This window comes from Panthera pardus, unplaced genomic scaffold, assembly GCF_024362965.1.
Source record: "Panthera pardus isolate Hobbes unplaced genomic scaffold, ASM2436296v1 HiC_scaffold_24, whole genome shotgun sequence".
Classification (NCBI taxonomy): domain Eukaryota; kingdom Metazoa; phylum Chordata; class Mammalia; order Carnivora; family Felidae; genus Panthera; species Panthera pardus.
The window spans coordinates 79,024,117-79,043,189 of NW_026526810.1; the positions used below are offsets into that span (position 1 = coordinate 79,024,117).

The 19,073-nt window shown below is 35.7% G+C and overlaps 1 protein-coding gene across 6 annotated transcripts in view; it reads left to right on the top strand.

Moving 5' to 3' along the window:
* The window catches only part of MIPOL1 (mirror-image polydactyly 1), a 320,635-nt gene extending 301,854 nt beyond the window's left edge, over positions 1-18,781 (top strand). For all 6 annotated transcript variants that reach the window (XM_019426118.2, XM_019426117.2, XM_019426116.2 and 3 more), the window contains one exon: positions 18,066-18,781. In XM_019426118.2, the coding sequence (XP_019281663.2) occupies positions 18,066-18,132 (67 nt within the window). In that variant the 3' untranslated portion in view covers positions 18,133-18,781. The remainder of the gene's footprint in view (positions 1-18,065) is intronic.
* The last annotated feature ends 292 nt before the right edge of the window (positions 18,782-19,073 follow it).

Below are 19,073 nucleotides of genomic sequence, written 5' to 3' on the forward strand. Positions count from 1 at the left end.
TTATAATCTTTTACTATGTAGTTAAAATGGCTTTAAATCTATTGTATGATTGTATCATAATTTATTTAACCCATTACTGTTACTGTTGAGTTGCTTTAAAATACTGCTGCAGTGGACAGATTTGCAGCTAAATATTTGCACATATCTGCAATTACTGCGTGGGACACAGATTCCTGGAAGTGGAATTATGAGTTAAAAAATACTTAGAATTGCTAGAAAAGGTTTTAATTAATTAGAAAAACAATTAGACTATAGAAGTGCCATCTGAAGAACTGCAGATTTTAAATCTCTTCGGGTATGTGGAAAAAAGAGAAATATGGTGCTGAGTGTTTCATAGTGGATAGATAACGTTTCATCTTGTCCTCTAATTATAAAATACATTACCATAAATACTTTCTGTTGTAAGAATGACCTAACTTTGGGGCTCCTGGGTGGCTCAGTCGGTTAAGCGTCCGACTTCAGCTCAGGTCATGATCTCGCCGTCTGTGAATTCGAGCCCCGCGTCGGGCTCTGTGCTGACAGCTCAGAGCCTGGAGCCTGCTTCAGATTCTGTGTCTCCCTCTCTCTCTGACCCTCCCCCATTCATGCTCTGTCTCTCTCTGTCTCAAAAATAAATAAAAACATTAAAAAAAAATTTAAAAAAAAGAATGACCTAACTTGTAAAAGCTGTATATTAAAAGTATATACAGTGATAGCAGGAATTTAACTTGAATGTATTACTTATGGTACAAGAACCGAGCCAATTTTTTCAAACTTTCTAGCCTTTTTTAATAACGGCTTTTTTCATAGCTGTCAAAGACACTGGCACATAATAGAGCAGAATGATGTGAAGCCATAAAAGGCAGAGTGTGTGTCCCATCAAAGAGCTGCCTTACAGTAGTTCAGATTGAGAAAGTTTAGACAGGAGTTAATAGCTTGTTTTGAGGATAGTAAGTCATCTACTGTTCTCAGTAAGCATGTCAAAATAGTGGACCAGCACTTGTGACAGGTTAATATAAATGATTTAAGACTTTGGGTGTATGTATATAGCATTAGAAGCATGCTGCCTATGAAAATTTTTTGGCAAAAAGGTAACAATTATGAGTAAGATGAACTCTTTTCAACTGTTGCTTTACAGCTGGCAATACCTTTTCACCTCTCCATTTATTTCATTGTAAGCACGAATAGAAAAATTCCATGGTCTGACTACATAGTACCTGGAATTAAAGATATATTCTCTCTTCTTGAAAAGATACGGGATCTCGTGGTTCGAGCCCCGCGTGGAGCTCTGGGCTGATGGCTCAGAGCCTGGAGCCTGCTTCCAATTCTGTGTCTCCCTCTCTCTCTGCCCCTCCCCCGTTCATGCTGTGTCTCTCTCTGTCTCAAAAATAAATAAACGTTAAAAAAAAAATTTAAAAAAAAAAAAAAAAAAGAAAAGATACGGGATCTTAGGTATAAATGGGGGGGGGGGGACAAATTTGGATTTTATTTTCATTTGTTACTTTTATTACAAGATACAGAGAAAGACTGTAAAAACTCACACACACACACACACACACACACACACACACACACAACAGTGTATCATGTACTTAGCACTCTTTTAAATTTGATGGAATAAATAAACAGTATGCCATAAGGCTCTTGCCCATAAGAAGTTTAGGGCATTGTTGTTTGCTTGTTTCCAAATACTGTTGCAGTGAACACACTTCTAGCTAAAAACTTTAGGCACAAATTCCTGGAAGCGACATTGTTGGGTTCAAGAGTATATGACATCTTGTATCTGTATATAATGCTAGTAATATATTTAAAAATATATATATGTACATATTGCCTTGTTTTTTTAAATTATTTTATAGTATAGAATGGAACTAAATAACCTATTAATTGTTCAGGGCAGGTAGTACAGGGAGAGGGAAGGCCTCAAGGAAATTGAACATGGCCTCTAGAATGGGTGGTGTATGAATAAGTAGAGAAGAAAGAGAGTGTAGAAGAGGAGAAACAGCACAAATGAAGCAAAGGTACACCTGTGAATGTATTATATAAGAGGAGATAGTTTAGAAGTCAGCCTGGCAGGAATGCCCCATCCTGTGGGATTATATCGGATAGGCGAGGTGAGTTGAATTACTATGCAAAGGCAGATTTCAGGGGTTAGGGAATAAGAAACTAACGTGGAGTTTTGAAAGCAGCAAAGGTCACTTGAAAGAAATAGCATTTTAGGAATATCAGGCTCACTTAGCACTGGGGAAGATTAATTGAAGCAGTATGGTTTTAGAAGTCAGAGTACCAGTTAAGGAGCAACGGTAATAATATAATAACAGACAACTGATGTGCTGGTATAGGCTGGTAGCAATGAGAATGGGAGAAAAGGATTCATTCATATCAGAAACACTATAGAGAAAAACTGTGATCTGGTGACTAAAGAGATGTGAAGGGTAAAGAAGTAGTCGGTATTTTAAGATTTTCTGCCTAAGAGATAGGAACAACACAGTGCCATCAATAGGATGTCTTTTAGTTCAATGCTAAGAACTAATTTCATTTTCTTTTTGTATAACCCTAACTTATAAACTTATGAGAAAAAATATTAAGTTGAGTTTGAGAACACTACTGTCAGATGGCAGATATAAAACTCATCAAAATTGGCTTCCAGAAACTGAAGAGCAAAAGAAGGGAAGGCTTCTAAGGATTCTTCTCAAGGAATAATAGAAATACCCATGAGAATGTCTTTGGAATGATAGCTATTTAGATTATATAACTCTATTTCCCAGGTAATTAAACTCTTTCTGTGGAGTTTAGTGCTAAAAGTCAGAATGTCCAAAGTTATTCTGAATGATAAAGATTATTCTGAAGAGCTGTATCTCAAGCCATTCAAAGAGAGGCCAAATGTCAAGGCTGTGGTTTGAGGCGTCATTCTTCAAAAGGCAATAGGTAACTCCTCTACTGGGCAAACAGCAGATTATTTCCTGAGGTGATATCATTGGTGATATCTGAATTATCTGAAGCAGGCTGGTGGGTGAATACTTAAAAGTCCAGATATAAGCAGCTGAGAGCAGCATATAGAAAGAATTTTTAGAATTATTTTATTTAAAAAGGCACATGATGAGGATAACTATTAGCAAAGATTTACAGCAGTAATTCATTCCTATCATCTAGGTTATTTATTCAAAGAAATATTTCTACCAAATTTAGGTAACAAAATACATACCAGAAGATGTAAACACTACCATATTGTCCAAACCTAAACTAAACTGAGGAAAAATAACAAATTATAATTCATGTATCATGCCTTATAGAATATCTGAAAAACCTTTAGGATTTTATCAGAAGGCAGGTTTGAGGCTCTTTTCTTCACAGTCAGATGAGAATTGCTCTCCAATTAAGATAGAAGAATAGTTTTCATTGGCTTTACAAGTGGCTCTCGGGTACTTAGTTAATCATAATTATAAGTCCTTATTTATTATCTTTGCTGCCAAATGTATGGTAGTTTCTAGAATACAAAAATCTATGTATTGTTAACAGTGCAAATACTGTAAATCTAAAGGAAATCATATGAAAAATCTATCTTGGTGATTACTCACTGTAAATAAATTAGAACATAAGTATAATTCACATTTAAGACCTTTGTAACTCAGTCCCTGAAGCAGTTTGCTAATGTCCTGTCAGCTGTGTCCCTATGTCACTAACATACTACCAATGAATAATCTAGATACTGAGAATAAAGCCCATTAATCCCTAATACTAACACTTTAACACATATAAGAAAGATGTATGTGATTTAATTTCAAGTCTTTTATGGTGCTTGAAAAGTATTAACTGTGAAGTGAATGGATATTAAAGAATGGAAATTACATTTACAAGTGGCATATAAAAATCAGAAAGAAATGAAACTCAGTCAGAAATGCTCATCTTTCTATGCCTCCAGAATTCTTTATCTATAAAGAATATATGTATCTATAGATATAGATATATAAATACATAGATATCTCTCTCTATATATATATATTTGGAATAGACACTGTTTTTGAGATGAAAATACAAACTTCTTTTACATATGTAGTATTAATCTTTATAGCATCTTCCCTTTTATATGTTGTTTAATGGCAATTTTAATTAAATAATGTATGTTCTACGGGCGCCTGGGTAGTTCAGTAGCTCAGGTCATTATCTCGTGGTTCATGAGTTCATGAGTTCAAGTCCCACATCCAACTGATAGCTCAGAGCCTAGAACCTGCTTTGGAGTCTATGTCTCCTCTCTCTGCCCCTCCCTGTTTGCACTCTATCTCGCTCTCAAAAATAAATAAACATTTAAAAATTTAAGAAAATAATAATAATGTATGTTCTATGACTATTATGTGTCAAACTTTTCAAAGAACTCTGCCTTTTCATGGCTATATTACTTTGCTAAATATTTATGTTTTAGAAAGATTAATTTCTTTTATTTATATAAAGAATTTAGGACTCCATATACAATATCTGAGTCCGATAACATATAGTTTTAAACTGCCAGAAATAAGCAGTGACTACCTAGCAGTTTCATAATATCATGAATGCGATTAAACTTCAAACTTCTATTTACTATATCCTTATCTTGAAACCAAGGATCAGTTCGCCATAGGAAAAAAAACTTTGACAATATAATTGAACAGTTTCAAAAACACTTAGAAAGCAATGACTTATTAGTCTTAATTTTCAACAAAAGACACTCTGAAAATACTGAAACTAATATGTTAAATAGGACAGTGATACAACCAACAAAGAATCCATTTTAGTCTAAAAGAAATAAAGGATTTCTATATGCTTTCAGATGTAATTTAAGCAAGTGTTCATATGGATTGTCCTAAAAGCTGGGAAGCAGGGGCAGAACACAAAAACCAGAATAAGAAAAGGAGGAGGAATCTTCCCACAAATCTGCATCCTTTTTGAATATACCAGTATCATACCCTGGTTCAGTTCTTAGAAATCAAGAGTTTTAAATGAAATAATTTAAATGGTTGACCCTGTTGTCAGCTTGTCTTTCCCATATTTTGTCATATGCCTGCTTATCAGTAATCCACATCCATGGCAACTTCATTCCTTTGTGTGCTTCATTTTTTTCTCCTTGCAAGTTATGAAATCAAAAAGAAGAGACAAATTTTCAGAATCAGTAATTCATTAATGTTATCACATTAACTAAATCCCTCCTGAAGCAAAAAGGATAACCTTAACTTAGTTCTCACTTAGGGTGAAGTTTCATTTAAGATCTTTCCCACCAAGCTCCCAAACTCCCTCCATTTAAAAGAGAGGAATCTTGGGGTCCATGGGTAACTCAGTTGAGCAACCAATTCTTGATACCAGCTTAGCCTAGGTCATGATCTCAAGGTCGAGGGATCGAGCCCTGTGTGGGCCTCTGCACTGAATGAGGAGCCTGCTTGGGATTCTCTTTCTCTTTGTCTCTCTGTCCCTGCCTCACTGGCACTCTCATACTCTCTCTCTCTCTCTCTCTCTCTCTCTCTCTCTCTCTCTCTCTCAAAATAAATAAATAAACTAAAAAAAATAACAAAATGACAAGAATCTATTCAGATAACTGCTTATTATATAATCTTCTTCTGGAAGGGCCCTTGACTAAATAAACTGTTTACTTCGGGGGCGCCCGGGTGGCTCAGTCAGTTAAGTGTCCGACTTTAGCTCAGGTCATGTTCTCACTGCTCATGAGTTTGAGCCCCGCGCTGGGGTCTGTGCTGACAGCTCAGAGCCTGGAGCCTGCTTTGGATTCTGTGTCTCCCCCTCTCTCTGCCCCTCCCCCGCTCATGCTCTGTCTCTCAGAAATAAATAAATGTTAAAAAAAATTATTTAAATATATAAGTAAACAAACTACTACAGATCTTCACATGGAGTAACTTGCTTTCTTTATTTTTGAAACCTCCTTTTAAGGGTCATCATCAAAATTTAAATCTATTTTTTAGAATCGAGAATGTAAATGAAATTCCTTTACTCTTTATTCCCTGTGTGTGTGTGCATGTGTGTATAATATCTATTCAGAAACAACTAAATAATATCCTGTTGATGTTTGAGAGCCTGTTATGCTAGTTACCAAGTACCAGTTACTTTATGAACAAAATACACATTGTACTTGCTCTCATGGAGCTTCATGGGCCTTTTACTGGTGTTGAGTTTTCTTGGGAAACTTACATATGATTTGAATATCCTTTCATAGACAAAGTGAGAGTCCAATAAAATTGTCACTTGATCTTAATTCATCCTATTATCTCAATCACTTTCTGATGTTAAATTAGGGGCTTAAGCAAAATAACTCTATTATCTTCTATAAGTCCTTTTCTAGTGCTGCCATAGACTAATTGGAATCCACCAGACTATGTAGACATCTAATTTACTAACATTTACAAAAAACATTTACGAAGATTTACAAAATCTTAATCTCTGGGTAAAATGATACCAAAGTTATTATTTTAAAATCCAAAACTTGAAATAAAATTACCTTAGAGATACAGTAACAAAGGAAATATAGCTTTACTCTTTTTCCATGTTCTAATTGTAAAATGAGATGAAATAAATGTAAAGAATGCCAAGTTTTACATTAAATTTTGATTATTAAATGTTTAACTTTTATTTTTACTAGTCACGTAAATTGATACTAATGACATTATGATTGATTGACAAGCCTGATTTTTCAACGTTACATGGAAGGTGGCAAACGTTAGTCTACATTTAAAATAAAGGCAAGTTGGCTCCTGGGTGGCTCAGTCTGTTGAGCATCTGACTCTTGATCTTGGCTCGGGTCATGATCTCACAGTTCCTGGGTTCAAGCCCCGCATCAGGCTCTGTACTGGCAGTATGGAGCCTGCTTAGGATTCTCTCTCTATCTCTCTCTCTGTGTCTCTCTCTCTCTCTTCTCCCTCCCCCACACTCACACACACACACACACACACACACACCTCTCGCTCACTCTCTCTCTCAAAATAAATACGCTTAAAAAAATAAAATAGAGTTAAGTTTTCAGTGCTTGTCTACACATTGAATAAGGAATGTGTGTATCTAATCTAAGCAGAGTTGAGTGTGCATGTACTAGGATTTTTTTAAGTTCTATTTAATCTCAGAGATAAATCCAAGTTTACTGCTTAATTTCTGAAGGAATGATAATTCTTTAAAGATAATGATATCTTCTAAGTGATAATGCTTCATATAATGACATCAGAGGAGCTAAATTAATCTATCCATATTATTTTACCCTTTATTATAGTTACTTGAAATATTTTTTTATACCGCAAAGTGGTTTTGGGGAAATGATTGAATTGGATTTGACATGAAATTTATGCTAGAAATCAACAAGCTAATTAGTAAATGGTTAGTCATAATGCATTAAAACTAAATATTGTTGACTGTATGTACCCAATTTGTTGTTTTTCTTATTTTTCTTTTAATAGTGTAGATGCAGCCAAAAATATGAGTTGACAACAAATAGGGACAATTTTATATGCAGACAGAGATGATAGTCACATTCCTGGTTTCATTTAAGAGATAATGCAATCTGCAAGATATATCTATTTTCATACCTATCAATTGATACTTAAAATTTCAGTATCAGAAATAAACAGATTTAGGTTATGCTTTGTTTCATAATAGAATGCAGAAACTCTTAGTAGCCTTTTTATCAATCATATAACATTGTTCTCAGAAAACATTTTTTTTAAGCCAGTGTTAAGAATCAAAGGGAGGAGAATGCGAGAGGATTAGACTCTTAATGGGAAGCAAGAGAAGTACCATTGGATCAACTTCTGCGCAGCATCGGTTTTAACTTTTGGTTTTTGGTTGTGGTTTTCTCTCTCTCTAGATGTCTTTATTACTGGTGGAATTCTGTTTCAGCAGTTATCACTACCAAATTATTTTAGGCTCTTTGAGAAATAAAGACAAACTTGACCACTCTCACAGTGCTGCCCCATGATTGGCCCAAACAGAACAAAGGTTACTTGGACTACTTTGTAAGAGGTGTAGGGAAGGCATGACCCAAAATCATTATGAAAACCATAATAATTTTGTAAACTTAAAAAAAAATTTTTTTTAATATTTATTCATTTTTTGAGAGAGAGGGAGACAGCGTGAGCAGGGGAGGGACAGAGAGAGAGGAAGACAAAGAATCTAAAGCAGGCTCCAGGCTCCGAGCTGTCAGCACAGAGCCCAACGTGGGGCTCAAAGCCACGAAGCATGAGATCATGACCTGAGCCAAAGTCGGACACCCCACCAACTGAGCTACCCAGGTGCCCTTGTAAACTTTTATTTCCTGAGTATCATCTTGTGTTAGGGATAGTAGAGGTTGTGAAAACTATTATACTTAATTTACATTACTGATTTGAAAGTTATTTTTAGGTCAAAACTAGGGCTGTGAATGCACCACTTTTGCTGAATGCAGCCTTTTCAACTGAATGTATCTAAACAAAACCTAGGCATGTGCTTTGCTTCAGCCTATGAAGACTGTAGGTTTACCAACATTTCAGTACTTGTGGGAATTCTTAAATCTCATGGCAATCATAAAGTATTGGAGAGACCTCAACACAGCAAACCAAGGAGGTAGTAAGAGGGTCTTTTTAAATGCACTCTTTGGTATCTACATAATCTCAAATATTTTACAAGGATTAACGGGAGACAAATGCTTGATACTAATTATTATATCCATGTAAATTTATCACTGACATGTTAACCAGACTAAGATTTGTAACACAGTCCTTTGTCAAGACTTTTTAAAAGTTTCCCTAGACATTTGCTTTGGTAATATTTTTCTAAGAAATTAACAAATACCTTTTAAATCTGCTTTATTATAAAAATCTTAAAAGTGGTGCTCATCTAGAATTCCTGTTTATTATCTACTTATAATGAAATATTTGTGAAGTTCTTTTCAAAATATTTTTTATGGATTTATATAGTAAACAATTGTCCTATATCTTCTTTCCTTCAGTAAATTGGCCTGGTGATTGACTTTCTGTATTCTTGCCAGTATCAATTTTTTCCTCATTATCTCTAGTATAATTACATTGGAAATCTTATTTTTGCTATTAATATTACAATGTCCTGTTCCAGATAAGTAAATTATGCCCATTTCCAGATTAGCCACAATTTATTATTAACACTGAGTTTGCTAACAAGAATATAAAAATGTATTAGGCTTTAAATTTCATTAAAAAAACAAGATACATTTGTAAGTCCATATCCATTTAAAAAATGATATCTTTTTCGGTAAGGCAAAATGCATAATACCATCATAGTATTGTTAAGTTGGTAATATTTTGGAATTTATTATTTGCTTTTAATAAAGAATGACTCGTGGACTTTCCAGTGAAGCGTTTCAGTAAATATATCTTGAATGTTGAAACACAGGTAGACCAACCCTTAAAATTAAATTTAAAAATAGAGTAAATGCTATGTGCTGTGAACCATACCAGGCATGATATCAACTTAAGCAAGCAATGGTCTACAAATTCATCATATTTACCAAATACCATCACAGCCCAGAAACTCTTGTTTCCATGCCACAGACGATCAGATTAGACCTATCTGGATATTTGTAAAAGCCCAAATTAAGCTCTTTAGGTACTCTAATTGAAATAGTTGAGTGCTTTTGGATGGCACCCTACAGCCAGTCCAGTTATGTTAGTTGCAGACCTACTCACTGATGTAGCCACTAAGGACTGATTATCTCTGGCAGCCAGGCTGTTCCCAGTTACCCATACTTGGTCTTGCAAGTCTAGCTGCAACTCAGAAATTAACCTCTATAACTGGTAGGTAAGGAGGAAGAACTCTAATATATCTTGATTTTAACAGTCATTTGGCAGACTATCTCAAAATACCTTTGTGGACAAGATCAAGAAGGGATTGCACAGTTCTGGTAATTCATAGCTAATTGAATAGGAATACATATTATGACCCTGTAGGGTTGTCTGTAAGAGTTTTTCTCAGTACTTTTTTTGTTCAACATATTTCGATTACCTAAGTTAAAAACATACAAGGTAAGTTTATCATAACTACAAGTGATAAACTCTAGATGCCAAAAGATACTAATTTGCTGGAAAAATGGGCCAAATTTACCAAACTGAAATCTAGCATAGATAAAGGTAAAATCTTGCTTTTAATATCAATATTATGGAATAAAAATGACCATGATTTTTTTTTTTGCAACTGTGCCTGTCAAAATGTGGAATTTATTTCCCTGCCCTTTGAATCTGGGCTGTCCTATGACTCCCTTTAACCAAGTGATGTTGTACAACTTTTAAGCAAGGCCTCAAGAGACCTTCCTGAGTTCAGTATTACCCTCTTGCTGATGTGTTCACCAGGTAAATAAGTCTGGGCTCATCTGGTTGAGAATGAGATACCACAGAAAGAAAGAGTCCCAGCAGAAGTCAGCATACCTGTCAGGCACATGACCACCCCACCCCAACTGACTGCAGCTGAATGAGTGAACACGGGCAAGGCTAGCAGAACCGCCTGACTGCCCCAAGCCCGAATGGACGTGAGTAAATAGCTGCCTTTTTAAGCCACTACGTTTCGGGTGGTTTATTGTGCAGCAATAAATGGAAAAGAAATATTAATCATATATGAAATAGAACAGACTTGGCTTGGCCTGATAGTCAAAGCAGGCTAGCGTTTTAAGGTTAAGTCAGTAGTGAAACATGGCAGCATTGAAAGAGAAGTAAAAGTCTAAATCAACGAAGGTATCAGGCCCATGTTTCTTTATAATGATTAAACTGGACTATTATATAGGGGCCAATATTTTTAAAGACACTAGACATACCAGAGAATATCCGCAAAGAGTACCAATAATGGTGAGCAGTCTACTAACTTGAATGTACCAGCCATTTGAAGACTGGAAGTGTAAACAATAAAAACCAGTAAAGACTGCTTTCTTAACATTTTGATAACACCTCATATGAGAAATCAAGTAAGGTAATGATTTAAAAGGTATGTCTACAGGGATGAGTGGGAGATCCAAGGAAGTATGTTGAAATAAGGAATAGGGGCGCCTGGATAGTTCACTTGGCCGAGGATCTGACTCTTGATTTCAGCTCAAATCATGGTCTCACTGTTGTGGGTTGGAGCCCTATGTGGGGCTCTGTGCTGGGCGTGGAGCCTGCTTAGGGTTCTCTTTCTCCCTCTCTCTCTCTGCCCCTCCCCTGCTCGCACTCTCTCAAAAAAAATAATAATAATAATAATAATACAAGGAATAATTTTTGGCCATGTAATTATTATTTGGTTCCCCATTCTTTTCACTTTCTACCAATTCTTGTTTCCACCTTCTTCACCATGACTTTTCAACCCACTCTCCCATCTACTCCTACACTCACTTTTTCACTTACAAACTCTTTCTTCATTTTGTTTCAAATGTAAATAGTCTTTCTTCTTTTCTCAGCTTCATTCTTTCCTCATGTGGTATTTACTTATTTCTTATGTGTTCTTTTTGTGAGCATATATGTGTGTTCATATTTATATGGCCGTGTCTCTATTCACAAGTATATGTGGATATGCCCATTTTTATAGGCATCTGTGTACCTTTTCAGTTACATTTTGTGGCTAAAATGGAGCAAGAACTTCTTACCACATTGATTACAATTTATGCATGGGAGAATGGGTGCACTCTATCCATTGGCTAATCCATTGGCTATTCACTTTCATACAGCTCTGTGCTTCCTCCTTCCCCATCTTTCTCTCCTTCTCTTTATTCCCCTGATCTCAGCTCTTTTCAGTCTGCTTTGTGGCACCTTCTTTCCATTGTTACTACCTTGCATCTATCCACAACTTCTACGCTGAATGTTTCACACACACATTCTACCTGAAACAAACTTACCAAGGACACTTGTTTCCTAGCAGCCCAGTCTCTTCCCCATACCCATATACTAGGACAGCAGCCTTTTTCCTGTACCCATATACCAGGAAGGAGAGTTCTTCTCGTTCCGCTTTGCTTCTTTCATACCTTCTACATCAATGTAAAAACACTCGCTCCTTTGAGATTTACAACATCCAGCTTTCTCACTCTCTGTCTCATCTTTTCAGTGATATCTGCTGATCTCCTGATCAGTGCCATTTCCTTTAAATGTATTTCAGGCATCTGATTCAATGTCTTCCTTTCTATCTACCCCAACTCCTGCATTCATACTAAGAAACTTCAGTGTCAATGTCAGTAATGTGTCTGTTCCTTTGTCCCTTGAATGCTAATGACTTTTACCTCTTATCCACTTCAACTACAATAGATGTTGGCAGAACTTCTCTAAATATGAAATCCTAAGATCACACTTGCCTCTCCAACAATAACCACAGCCTTACTCCCAACTACTCTTGCTTTTTAGCTTCACCACAAATTAAGACATCCAGTCTCTTGCTCCTTTCATTCTTTTTCTGAACTGACAGCCCTTTTAGACTTGCTTTCTTCCCTACCCAATCTGAATTCTAGGTTTAATCACTTTTTCTCAAGGACACAGCCTTCTTGTACCTTTGTCTTATACTATAAGTCATAAACTCTCAATTACTTTTATTATTTTCCCTCCCCATATCTATCCCCAAAGGATAGACCTGATGTGAAAACTAGAAGTCATACTACTGTGATGATCAGTATCTCTACAAATTTGCAGTCTCTAGCTATAGCTGGATCATCAGTCTCACCTAATATTTCTTTTGCATATTCCAAGGCACCTCCCTTCCTTGTCACATTAAACATTCAGCATTTTCCTCTAGCCTTTTTCTGTACCCTATGTTTTCATCAGAGAACTTTGTCTCCTATAGCGGACATAAGTTCTGTCAATTAACATCCTCCATGCCTAAATTATCCACAGCTGTATTCTTCCTACCTCTTTCCCCTTAATCTCCAAGGAAAAATTGTATATATTTTTTAAGATAATGCTGTAAATCATGCTTATGATCCCGTCATCTAGACCCTACTTAAAAAGGTATCATCTTCCTGCCTTATACCTTTGTGTCTTCCTCTAGTCTTCTCTCCCGTAGTTCACAAATATATTCACATGCCATCAGTTTCTTAAAAAACTTCTTCAGCCATACATTCCCCTATAACTATAATCCTCTTTACTTTCTAGCCAAGCTCTTATAAAACAGCCTGTACTTAGCCTTCAATTTTCACATTCCTCTCAGGCTTCCTCCTACTTCCATTATGCCATTAAAACTGCACTGAGAAGATGGTCATTTCCCAATTGCCAAATCACATGGGCACTTCTCACTTTGATATTGTTTAAGTACTTAAACTGTTGATAGCTGCCTTCTTGAACTGCTCTTCTCTGAATTCTGTGACAGCACCTAGTCTTGATCCATCTTTTACATCCCTATATCCTCAAATTCTTTTGCCAGTCTCTTTACTTTATTTGTTTTCTTTGGATTTCTATCCTATTCCCACATCTCTTCTTCTTCTTAATTTCTCTTTCTAAGCATTTCCATCTACTCCTGTGGCTTTAGTTACAACCTAGAGCAACCTAGTCATGACCCAACTCTTCAGACTCACTTTCTACCATTCTCCACCTCTAACTTTGTGATCCTGAGAAAATAAATGCTATCAATAGCACTTGACACATATCATGCTTTTCATGCCTCTGTGCCTTCACAGATATTATTTCCTTTGTCTGAAATGCCCATCCTGCCCCTCTCCATCCCCTCCCTTCTTAAGATGACTATTTCCTTCTTATCCTTCAATACTTAACTCAGGCAAAATCCCAGGAAGACTTTATATGCCTTTCCTCTCCTCCTCTACCCAAACTAGGTTCTGCTTAATATCTGCATATCCTTTTATTACAGCATTTATCAGTAACTTGTTGTTGAAGTTATCCATATAAAGATCTATTTCCCCACCCTACTGTTCCTTATAAGCTGGGACCATGTCCTGCTTTTTGAATAATCAATGCCTAGAACAGCACCTGGTACATAGGAATTACCAAACAAATGCTTATTGATTGAACTGAAATCTATATCATAAACCTAGAATTCTCTCTTTAAGACAAACTCTTATATCCAAGTATCTACTTAACATCCCACTTATATGTCCCACCAACACCTCAAATTCATGTGTACCAAGCTGAACTCATCTTCACACACACATGCTCCCCAGTAAATTCTTCTGTTCTTCCTCTGCACTGTCTTGGTTAGTATATCACTATCCATCTAGTCACCAAAATCAGACACCCAGTAGTCATCCTTCTTGCCCACCCCATCTCTCCCCATCCTGCCCTCAGAAGTCACTAAGTCCTTGGGATCCTATACCTAGATATCTTTCAAACTTGTCCCCTTCTTTCCGTCTGCACTGCTGTAGTTTTAGTTCAAGTCTTTAAGTCTCATTAGGATATTGTTTTTTTATTATAGTAAATCTTCATAACAAAGTTTACCATCTTAACCATTTTACAGTGTACAGTTATATGGCCTTAAACACATTCATGTTATTGTGCTCACAAAGATTATTTTAATCAGGAGCTATCTGGACTTCCTACCTATAGGCTAACCTGTCTCCATCCCATTCCTACATCTTTGCCACTATAATCTTTCCATAATGCAAATGGTGTTACTCGATGTGTTAAAACCCACTCACTGCTTCCCACTGTCACCATTAGTGGTTTCTTCACAAAGTTTTCACAGGTCCAAGCTGAAATGAGAAAACTAAATAAATAAAATGTACCAAGTTTTCCTAAATTTTTTCAACTTAATGAATGACATTAATCAACATAAATACTGAAACATGCATGGAGGCAAAGTCAATTTTGCTTTAGATATGCTAAGTGTCATATGCCTGTAGAAAAAGCAAAAGGAGATGTCTTAAAGGCAGTTGGGTAGGTGAGTCTGAAACTCAGAAGGGAGTGAGAGTAATTCAAGCCCACGAAAACTCAGAAATATGCCTTAAAAGTTGGTAGTACTTTTGGGAGCAGTATAGTATACCAGAGAGATCAGGGGGGTGGTAATTAGACTTACCATCACATCCTAGCTCCAAACTCACTAGCAATAGGGCTGTGATCAAATTACCCTCTATATGTTTTGGTTTTGTCAACCAATGATAATGTCTACTCTATGGTTATCATGAAAATTAAATACGTGCATAATTTGCTTCTCATAATTCATAGCACATAATCAGTGTTTATTAAGAATTATTTACTGTTTAACATATCTCATAATATTCATTAAGAGTGAAAAATAGAGGCGTCTGGGTGGCTCAGTCGGTTGAGCATATGGTTTTGGCTCAGGTCATGATCTCACGGTTTGTGATTTCCAGCCCCACGTCAGGCTCTGTGCTGACAGCTCAGAGCCTGGAGCCTATTTTGGATTCTGTGTCTCCCTCTCTCTCTGCTCCTCCCCCGCTCGTGCTCTGTCTCTCTCTCTCTCTCTCAAAAATAAATAAACTTTTTTAAAAAGTGAAAAATAAAAGTAAACTGATTAGGAAAATTGGTAAATAACTATGTTGGAAAATTATGTATTCCATTGTAGTATATACATGTTATCTAAATACATAGAAAATATAAAAATCATGTTAATTGAAAAAATAAGATTTCTGTCTAAAATATATCTGTAAGTATATTTTTCAAATTTACTATAGTAAACAGTAGTTTGTAACTATTATTTCCTAATTACGTGCAATGTCATCGATTTACTTTGTTAATGTGTTACTAAAATCGCAGGTGAAATATACCCACAAATACTTTCCCAATTTAACTTAACTAAGAACTTAAGGAAAATTTTTCATGAAGCTAAATAATCCATTAAATCTGAAATCTGTCGCTCTCTAGTAACCAAGCCCTAGTGGAAGTAACTTTGAACTAAGAACAAGGAAACCAGGCCCAGATTTGTTACTGTTTTACTACAGTCCTTGTATAAGGGTTTACTTGTCTGTGCTTCAGTTTCTTCATATTTGAAGAACTCCTAATGGAGTTCTCCTAATGGAGAACTCCTAATCCTAGCTCTAACCCTTTTCCTATTTCATGAAGCCCTTGGGAAACTACTGTTGAGTAACATCTGAAGCAGTTGGAACCTAATTTAATAAGCTACATACTTTTTGAAAGGATATTGTTGATTTGGACAGTAAAGAATAGCCTGCAGGCGAATCCACAAGGTGCTTCGACAGACGTATGCAGCTACCTTCCTGTTGGCACGGTCCACGTCTGGCAGGTGAATTCCATTCCTTACAAGAAGGAATAGGTGCTTCATTGTGTTTCAGAAGTCAGTACGCTTTTACAGAACGAAGTCATTGACATTTTTCTCATTTCTGAGATCAAATTTTCATAAATCATTCAACCTGGATAAACTGAGAATGTGGTTGATCTAGTAATTGTTGAAACATAGTAAAGGGCAGTGCAAGATGTGATATTTAAGTATTTCCTCCTAACCTCTTACCTTAGCAAGGCATAAGAGTTCTAAATGGAAATATGTCCTAATCTATAAAAAGGAAACTAAAGTAAGATGAGCCTATTAGCAAAGGAAAAGTCAAAAGAGGCACAACACAAATTCATCTCAGTAATTTGGAATGCCATTGATTCTGAATTCATAGTAATAATGATAACTATACAGAGTACAACTTTTCCATTATGAGGAATTTTTTTAATGGTAGTGTAAATCAGATTGTAGGGGAAGGATATAACTAACCAACATGAAAGTAATATTATCTGCCTTTTTTACAATATATGCCAAAAAATGCTATTAATGGCCTGTCAATGTTTCCACTGGAGTCATTTTTTAAGTTAATTGAGGTTACTATCATACTTTAACAATACATTTAAAATTTCATCCTGACATTTTTCTTGCCCCTTCTCCAAAATTAGGTTAGTGAAACTTTGTCTTAAAGAATTTATGTAATCCTATATAAATCATCATATTCTTGTTTTCTGTTAACAGAACTCCATATATGCACAATCATCCAATAAACTTGAGCTAACTTTCAGTGTTGCATGTAAACCAGAGTATGTGACACTAAGAATACCCTCATTCCTTTAGGGTCTAGCTCTGTGCTATGTTTATTTGCAAAGGACCCTCATGCATGGATCCATATAAATGAGGCAAGCTGGAGCAGACTAGACTATGTCGCTCACCAGTCTTTGAGGAAGAAGATTGTGTATATATGAAAACTGGAAGATTTCTGTGTGTGTAACATCAAACATGATTTTTTGTTGAGGTTTTATGCTTTCAGTAAAAAAAGTAACAGGAGAAAAATTAATGGTCTGATTCCATCATCTCTTCTCAAGCAAAATCTCACTGATCCACATGAATGTGATCTCCCTCCCGTAGAGTAGCCTAAGAACACTACAGAATAGACTTTTGAACTTTTGACTTTATTTTCAAACGTATTTTTAACTATTTTTAAACTTATTTTTAAAAACCATTTTTAAACTTTTGACTTTAAGTGGTGAGTTTTTAATCAACTAAAAAAAATCACATATCCTTGATTAGAAACTATAGAGTCGTTGCTAGCCTATTTACATTACTCAGAATAGAAACTTCTTTTTAAATGTAGTACCAAAAGTCTGGTTTTATTAGCATCAAACCATTTGTGTATACTTAAATTATTTTCATGCCACTAAAGCATGAGTTTTTTCCAGCTAGCTACCTAATTCCTAATTATTTTCATCAGCTGACTCTTTGAAAAAGGAAGAAATTTAATGCATATGAATTGTACAACATAATAATGTGTTACTTATTTACCTAAGTAACAGGTGTGAGGTTGATAGTATTTCTGAATTAAAATATGTACTTCTTAGGTAAAAATCAGTTTGGAACTGCTCTGCATTTAATGTGCCATCTTCACATTGCATAATAAATGATTCATTCACAGCCTTCATGCAAGCAGGTAAATGTAGTGAAATGAGTATGTTATATTTTTTCATGTAGCGTCTAAAACTGACATAATCTGAAGATGTGGGTTAAAGTTTGTGTTGTTACTGTTTTTTTTTAACCTCAGATACGTGGCACTCTGCACCAGTGTCTCTTGCTGACAGTAATGCTTTGTCTCTTAACACGACTACCAAGACTGCTTGGTCACAGGCAAATACTGTTCTTTTTCAGCCAAAACATTCCTGACAATAATTGTACTTTTTGTATCCTTTTTTTCCCCCTCCCCCCACCTGCCCCCAACCTAGGCTGGAAAGGCTGGTGGACGTCCTGAGGAAGAAGGTTGGAACAGGGACCATGAGGACAGTGATCTGACTGAAAAAAAACGACAGTCTGGGGAAGCAATCACATCTGGTGACCAGGCTGCTTCATTCAACACTGTGTAAACACTAAAGCCTTAACTTAGCAAACAGTTGTTAGAAGTGGGACACTCCAACCACATTCCAAGCTGAGATAAAATCAGATCACAAATGTTTAACCACTTTGCTGCTGACTTATTTATCCAAATGTATTAACTACAGACTTTTACCAATGAGTAGCTATAAAGTTGTAGCTTATTTTGTAACTATTTTATATCACTCTATTTGATATAAATCTTTTTACTGAGAGGCCATTATAGGTCATATCTTCACATACGGCCCTTTCTGAATCAAAATGCAGCAAAGTAAATATTGTCTAAACCTTAATCCATTGTGTTAGGTCAGAACTTCAAATACGTGCATTTTTCAATATAGAGTTTATTTCTTAACTGATGAGAGCAGCCCAGACATGAGAATGTATAGTCTTCCTCCAATGCATACACATGAGCTTTGTTAATATTAAAGAATATTAAATATAAATACCAAGAATTAAATGTATAATTTGCTCCAATAGTTTGGTACATTAAAATTACATTAATCAAGGAATGATTTTTGTTTCACTACAAATAATACAAACTGTTTTCAATAAAAAAGAGGATATTGTTCATGTGTACTTATGGATTCATATTGTCGATGTTTTTAATGTTGTGTCTGAATAATGATCTAAACTCTATTTAAACTGTAGAAATTGCCAAGTCTGTCTAATAGGCTGGGACACCTCTGGCTTGAAAATTAGCATGTGCCAGCATGACTCTCAAAGGCAAGAGGCCATCAAAAACGTTAAGTATTCTTTTTGATTATCTTTATTTAGATTATCATTTGAATTTTTGTTGTGAAGGAGGGGAATCCAAGATACGATATACAGTAAAATTGTAATGTAAAAATATAAGGATGTGG